This window comes from Gracilinanus agilis, chromosome 3 (assembly GCF_016433145.1).
Source record: "Gracilinanus agilis isolate LMUSP501 chromosome 3, AgileGrace, whole genome shotgun sequence".
NCBI classification, from domain to species: Eukaryota; Metazoa; Chordata; class Mammalia; order Didelphimorphia; family Didelphidae; genus Gracilinanus; species Gracilinanus agilis.
In genome coordinates this window covers 44,186,026-44,193,748 of record NC_058132.1, presented here as the reverse complement: position 1 = coordinate 44,193,748, position 7,723 = coordinate 44,186,026, and the positions used below count along the sequence as shown (strand labels likewise).

At 48.8% G+C, this 7,723-nt stretch overlaps 1 protein-coding gene across 1 annotated transcript in view; it reads right to left on the bottom strand.

Moving 5' to 3' along the window:
* SPSB1 (splA/ryanodine receptor domain and SOCS box containing 1) overlaps positions 1 to 7,456 on the bottom strand; it is an 18,315-nt gene extending 10,859 nt beyond the window's left edge. The window contains exon 1 of the mRNA XM_044671261.1: positions 6,686 to 7,456. Coding sequence (XP_044527196.1) covers positions 6,686 to 7,379 — 694 coding nt within the window. The 5' untranslated portion in view covers positions 7,380 to 7,456. The remainder of the gene's footprint in view (positions 1 to 6,685) is intronic.
* Between the last annotated feature and the right edge of the window lie 267 nt (positions 7,457 to 7,723).

Below are 7,723 nucleotides of genomic sequence, written 5' to 3'. Positions count from 1 at the left end.
GGGTGTGCTAGTAACCCCCTCATAACTGGTAACTTGGACTAGTAACCAGTTCAAGAAAGACTTCATGTAGAAGGTGACATCTGAGTTGAGAAAGAAATAATAGATTCTAAAAGGAAGGGGATGAGGATTCCAGGAATAGGGCACAGACTATACAAAAGGCAAGGAGGTGGGAGATGGTGGGGAGGTTGTGGGAAAATATCAGGAAGGAGGAGAAAGAGTGTTGGATTTGAGGGTCAGGAAGACCTAGGTTCAAATGCCACCTCTGGCGCTTACTAGACAGCTCATCCCTTGGCTCCTCCGAGGCTCAGGAATCCCTTGCTATCTCCAGAATAAAATAGAAACTCCTATTTTTGCATTTAAAGCCCTTCAGAAATGGGTTCCAACCTAGTTTTCTGTTATGTGCTTATTATATATATTGCAGCATCTAAGAGGAGCAGCAGATAGAATAATGGGATGCAATCTGGAAGATCTGAAGTCCAATCTGGCCTCAAACATGTACCAGCTGTGTGACCCTGCACAAGTCTGTTTGCCTCCGTTTCCTCATTTGTCAAAGGAGCCAGAGAAGGGGAAGTCACTTCACCCTGTTTGCCTCAGTTTCCTCATCTGTCAAAGGAACTGGAGAAGCAAATGGCAAACCACTCCGGCATCTTTGTTAAGAAAACCCCAAATGGGGTCACAAAGAGTTGGACAAGACTGAAACAAATGAACAACCAAAAAGCCACCATCATTATGATTATCATCACTATGATTGCCACTACAAATAGCTCCTCTATATTTGTGTGTGTGTGTATTCACGCAGGCTCACCTATTTTTTAAACATACATATGTGCTTGTCTACACACACACACCACTCGAAGGTTTGCAAGCTCTTTTACACAGATTTTGTGATTTCCTTCTCACAAGCCCCCATTCGACGCGTGACGGCCGTATCTATAAAAAGGGGCCGATACCACCCGTGGCATTGAATGGCTCCCAAGGATAACTGGAAGGATCCAATGAGATAACGCACCCAGAAGAGCTGGCTCATTTAAAGTGTTCTCTAAAAGTCAATGATGATTTTCCGAAGCGTCCCCGAGAAGACTGGGAAAAATCCTCAGGTCGCCCACCTCCGTCCTTAGAGGGAGACCCCTGGGTGTGTGGGGAAAATCCCCAGATTCAGGGAGTCTCCCTCTGGGAAGGCTCCGGCAGCTCTGCCCATGTTTACTTATGAAATTTTTCTTTCTCTGTTTCTAGGGAGGGCACCGGCTAACCATCTGCCAAAAAACCAGAGGCGCTGGGGAAGCACAGCATCCTCGCTGGGGGAGCACAGGGTCCTCGGTTCCGGAGTGCCCACCCCCAGGCTCTCCGGGCTCGGGTGGCCAGTGGAGCTTCCCGTGACTGAGCAGCATCGGGGCAGATCTCTCCTCCCCACCACCCTACTCAGAGCCTTGGGCCAAGGCACAAGGATAATCATCAATTAGTCATAACAGCCGCCTCCTCTGTCCAGGGCTGGCTCATCCTCTCATCGGCTTCCCAGAACAGCAGATGAATCGGGCATGGGATGACCATCCAAGTCCTCCCCCCATCCCTGGGGACGAGGATTAAGCCGACATTTTTCCAAAATAATCAGCAGTCATCTCTGGGACTCGCCAGAACTACTCTGGAAGGAAGACTGCTCCCTATCCCACAGAAGCTTGCCTTGAACCCCAGAGGCACAGCCCTGGCCCAGGTTGGGGGGCAACAGGGAGTCCCCAAATGGGTGGGAACAGGCAGAGATGCTCAGGCAACAAGAGGATGGCTCGTGGTCCACCTCGAGTTCCTGGCTATAAGTATGGGATAACTTGGGATACAGGGCCTGTGGTCAGGCTGGGCCCCTGAAGAGAGGGAGCAGGAACCTGGCTGTACCCCTAAATCACCACGAACCTTGGTGATGCCACTGAACCTCAGTTTCCTCGGCTGTTCAATGAGGAAAGATACTTAGACTGCAGAGAAGGAGGACCAACAGTTATCCTGAAGTACCTGTGGGGCTGTCTATCCCAGGGAAGAGTAAAGAACAGAGTTGGCCCTACAAAGAACTCTAATTCTAAGGTTGAGTGGCTAGGTGGCCCAGTGGATAGAGTGCCATGCCTGGAGTTGGGAGGACCTGGGTTCAAATCTAACCTCAGATACTTTCCAGCTGTGTGATCCTGGGCAAATCACTTAACCCCCTTTGCCTAGCCCTGACCACTTTCCTGCCTTGGAAGTGATACTCAGTATTGATTATAAGAAGGATTTAAAAAAAAAAATGAGTACAAGGGATTGGAACCCAGGTCCTGACTCCAGTCCTCTTCCCATCACACTCCACTGTTCTAGCCAGATGGAAGGCCACACCTCCACCCAAGAGACATTCCAGCCACTTTTTGGAAGGTGTTTCAGGGCTTAGGAAACTTCATTCTGCCTCAAACATCCCCAGCTGACACAGGCCCAAGCCGGGAGATGACTCCATTCACCAGAAATGCAGCAGCAGAAACATGAGTCGGCAGCCCCTGGAGATGCTGTCTCTCTAGGTTCCGTGACTCAGCCCGGGCCCTGCTCCTCTTCTCCCCACAGCTGGGGAAGTGGGTGCATCGGACCCAGAACGGGGATCCTTAATGCAAGGAGCCAACCACCCCAAGAGCCATCGGATGTGTTCGTGCACGGCTGACCAGCGATTTCTTAATCTCCCGAGACGCCCAGAGAGACCCACGGACGGCCGGGTCTCACCAGACTTTCTTGGCTAGTTAAACCTTCTTCTGCCCTAATACTCCTCTGGCTGTCAGCTGGCAGGACCAGAGACTGGGCAAGGGAAGAGCCAGGGAGCCCAACCCCTTCATTCTACAGAAGCAGACCGGGAGCCCCAGACAGGGTAAGGGATTTGCCTGAAGTCACCCAGGAAATGGGGCAGGACGGACTGTCTGTGGTTTCTTACTTTCTCCAAGGAAAGGACACAAGGAAAAAAACCTTGCAGATGACAGAGGCTGTGCAATTAGAAGATCCTGAACCCTTGGACTTCATCTCCCAGAAGCCTCTCTCCTTTGTTCACGCAGCATCCCTGCGTGTTGTATATAGCTGTGTGTAACCCCGGCCTGGCTCTCTCTTTTCTCACAACCGTGGCTGGATTAGCTCTCTATTTACTCTAGCTTTTTTTATTTTCTCTTACTTTTATTTTTATATATATTCATATATTTACTTATTACATGTTTACTTTTACTTACTCTTACTCTTATGAATAAATCTTATTAAATATAATACTCAGAGATATCATATCTTAATTTTTAAGCTTAGAAGGCCATTTACGTTCCTTTTACAGATGGATTTACTCTTTTGGCTTATTACATTTACTAGATGATATTTTGCCTGATTGCACATGTAAAATCTATATGAGCTTGCTTACCGTCTCTCAGGGAAGGAGGGAGGGAATTTGGAAATCAAAACATTAAAGAAAATGAATGTTTAAAAACTTCTTACATATAGTGAAGGAAAAATAAAATATGATTAAAAACAACAAAAAAGGATTTGCTAGAGTGATTTGCCTACAGCCACGCTGGGAATAAAGTGGGATTCGAACTCGTTCTCCTCAGCCCCAAATCCAAAGAGCGCGCACCCCTCATTCCTCAGTCTCAGGAGCGCCGCTTTAGAGGCAGAAAGACTCTCCCGGGGGGTCTGGTCCAAACTCCCAGGCCCCTCATCTTACGGGGACGGTCCTGAGGCTCGAACCCCAGCCCCGGGCAGCGGGCTCCCCTTTATGGGACTCGCCTCCCCAGTTTTCCTGGTCCAGGTTCCCCAGCGGGCGGCTGTTGGACGTGCGACTGGCCGACTTCGCCCAGAAGAGAGTCTCATGACTCGGGGGTATCGGGGCTGTTTCAGGTCAGGACGGAGCTGCTCTGGAAGCCGCAGACACAGGCAGGAGAACTTGTTTTCATTATCCCAGCCAAAGAGAAAGGGGGGGAGAGAGGGAGAAGGTTTCCACAGTCAAATGAAAAAATAAAAAAGTGAAAACATCCAACCCACATCCAATCGTGTGGTTGTTTTCGAGTTTGGGGTGGGATGGGAGGAGGAGCGGAACAGGACGATAAGAGCGCGCAGACACCCAAGACAAGGGCAAATATTTGGACTCGGCTTCCCAAACTCTGGGGGGTGGGGGGGCCGCGCACACCGCGGTGTCTGGCCTCAAGAGCAAGGCTAGAACGCAGAGGCGCCAGCCCGGACCTGCTCCCACCCCAGCGGGGCCGGCGGCACGGGGAGGTCGGAGCTGCTGGCCTTCGTCCATCCCGGGCAGGATGAGCCTGGCGCAAGAGCACTCGTTTGCCATCCTCGGGGCCAGGGGGAAGCCTGGAAGATGGTCACCAATTCACGGGGTTCTTCCAGTTCTTGGAAGGCAGGTGACCCTCACCTAACATGAGGTGTGCACGGCCGCCACGATGGCCTGAACGGTCCTTCGGGCTCACATGTAAGAAAGCACTTTACGAACGTTACATAAATGCGAGGGAAGTGAGTGGCAAGGCTCGGGCGGGCTCTGAAGCCAGGCAGATCAACCACAGGAGGATCTCTGGCCTCCCAGAAAGCAAAGACTTCACCAAATTTACTCTTTCGATTTATGACATTTACTAGACAAGATTTCACATGATTCCCATGTAAAATCTGTAACGGAGGGCAGCTTAGTGGATTGAGAGCCAGACCTAGAGACGGGGAGGTCCTAGGTTCAAATCTGGCCTCAGACCCTTCCTAGCTGTGTGACCCTGGGCAAGTCACTTGACCCCCATTGTCTACCCTTACCACTCTTCTGCCTTGGAGCCAATACACAGTGTTGACTCTAAGATGGAAAGTGAGGATTTAAAAAAAAATCTCAAGGAGGAGGGAAAGTAAAGAGGGGAGAAAGTAAAGATTTAATCAGTTTTGGTTCCACACACACCCTAGCAGTGTGACCCTGGGCAAGTCACTTAACTCCAAATGCCTATCCTTTACTGATCTTCTGCCTTGGAGTTGAGACTCAGTATCTTAGTACCAATGCTAAGAAAGGTTTAAAAAAAAAAACAAAAGAAAATATTATATAGGCTCTGCCCAACCATGAGCAATGACATGCTCTCTCCAATTATTTAAGTCTTTCTATCTTTCTTTGGGCATTTTAGGTAGTATAGTAGTAGTATAGTAGACAAAGTACTAGATCCAGAGTCAGGGAGACTCATCTTTGTGAGTTCAAATCCGGCCCCTCCAACACTCAGCAGCTTTGTGACTCTGAGCAAGTCACTTCACCCTGTTGGCTTCAGTTTCCTCATCTATAAAATGAGCTGGAGAAGGAAATGGGAACCCACTCTTGGATCTTTGCCAAGAAAACTCCAAATGGAGTCACAAAGAGTCAGACATGTGTGAAGAACAACAATCTTTCTTTTCTTTGTGACTTGGACCTGTGATTTCTTTGAAACAAGAACTTCCCATGTAGTAATTCCCATCACTAATGCAAATGCCTAAGTTGTGGGATTCTATTTTGCAACTTCTTGGTTTTTAGAGCTTAGCCCAGTGCCTGGCACATAGCAGACACTTAATAAATGTTAATAATTCAGTTAATAATTAACTGAATGATCGAAGAGAGTTGCCTGAGACGCTGAGAAATTAAATAATTTGCTCAGATTCAAAAAAGGCGACCCCTGGGTCTTCTTGACTCCCAGGCTCTCTAGCCCATCACTTGTCCTCTCCAGATTTTGGTCAAGAGCATTTTGTAGTTGCATTTAAATAAATCCCATTCCCATGTGTGCTTGGGTAGGCCGACTCCCAGATATTTTGTGCATTTTGCAAATGATCCCTCAGAGAATTTCTCTATTTCCTCCTTGTCTTTTTGTCAGTAAGAAGTGCAGAGAAACGCTGAGGATTTGGGGCATCCTTTTTGTAGCCTGCGCTTTACCCTTTAGTTTAAAATGGTCTTAATTAGTTTCTCCGCCAGTTCTCCGGAGATTTTTAAGTGAAATCACCACCTCCATCTGCAAATTGGGGATACTTTTGCTTCTTCTTTCGTTTGTGTTTATAATACCTGGCCCACTGATCCTAGAATTTCTGGAACATTGCAGGGTAGTCGAGGGGGCTTTGGTGGGTTTTTCTAGTTTCAGTGAAAACATGGGAAGAATTATTTCCTCCCTTTTAACACTCTTACTACTATTTGGGTTCTCTATATAGACTCAAGTCAGAAGCCACCCAATCCCTTGATTTATTTTTAACCCTTACTTTACACATCATAGTAACGACTCTAAGACAGAAAGCCAAGGACTGGGCAAATAGGGTTAAGTGACCTGAGCAGGGTCACACAGTTTGGAAATGTCTGAAGTCAGACTTGAAGCTAGGTCCTCTTGTCTACAAGCCTGGTCCTCGGCGATACCTAGATGCCCTCCAATCCCCTCACTCTACAAAGGACTGATTAGAAGCTGGGATCTGGAGCTGAAAGGGACTTCAGAAGCCATCTGGTGGAACTTCCTCATTTTAACAAACCGAAGCCCCATTAAGTAACCTGCCCAGGGGTCAGACTATAGTGTCAGAAGTGGGATGTGGAATTGTTTAATTCCAGGACCTCGGGCACCGGCTTCTTTGAAGCTATGGATTTGACTCTCTCAAGGAGAACCACGATCAAGTTTCCCCCAGAAGCAAAGATTAAAAATAAAAAGGGCAGTATATAGTCTATAAGAGACAAGTCAATACTTACGATCAAGTCCATTCAAGTAGCGCATTCGTATTTCACAGTGGCCCCAGACAGCACTTACTACTGGGTAAAGTTTTTTGCCTTTGAGTCCCCGAAAGGCTACACCCATGTACTGCCCATCGACGATGAAGCTCAGCGTCCCATCGTCCATGTCCAGGGCCACCAGGAAAGAATCTGGCACAATGAAAGTCTCGTCTGGTTCGAGGAAGGCAGGATAGGTTTTGCTTGGCTGGTTCTTCCCATCATGGTAGAGTCTGTTCCGCCCCAGGTCCCAGCCCCAGGACTCGTGGTTGTTCCCCACCAGGGTCGTGTACCCGACAGAGTGCAAGGGGGCATCTGCTGTCGCCACCCCCACAACCGCGTGGGTGCCACGCTGGCGCATGGCCCACGTGATTTGCCACACGTGCAGCCCACGAGTGTACCCCACTTTCCCCCTGATGGCGTCTGTGCTCTGGGCCACCGGATGCCGGTGAAAGATAAGTTTGTCGTCCTCCTTCACAAACACGTTGAGCGAGCGGTCGTCGTTATTCCAAGAGTGGAGCAGCTGGATGTCGTAGGACACGGGGGGCATGTCCAATAGTAAGTCCAGCCGTGTGGGCTTACAGTAGTCCAGGCCCTGGAGCTCTTGTTTCAGAGGCCTGTACGTAGGGTCCCTCATGTCCACAGTCTTTATTCCCCCAGTGACCTTCTGCCCCATGCTAACGTCTGACTTCACCTTCCTATGTCCTCCCAAGGCAAACTCATCAATCGCAGGCCTTCTGTCCTGTTTTCCAATCAAATACCGGCGAGGTTCCTTAAAGGAGGTTGCTAGGAGACCTGATCAACTTGTGTAGCATTCGGGATTGCCTAAAGGATGGAAAGAAAAACAGATGGGGAGGGGAGGGAGGAGGGGGGAAAAGTTAAATATTACTACAGGGGTCATAGTAACTGGATAAATGAACAACACATCCCATCTGCTCTGTTTTTAGAAACCGAGGCTCGTGTCACACCTGTTAGCAGGACACAGTCAAGCTTTGGAACACAACTGCTGGCTCAGGGGCT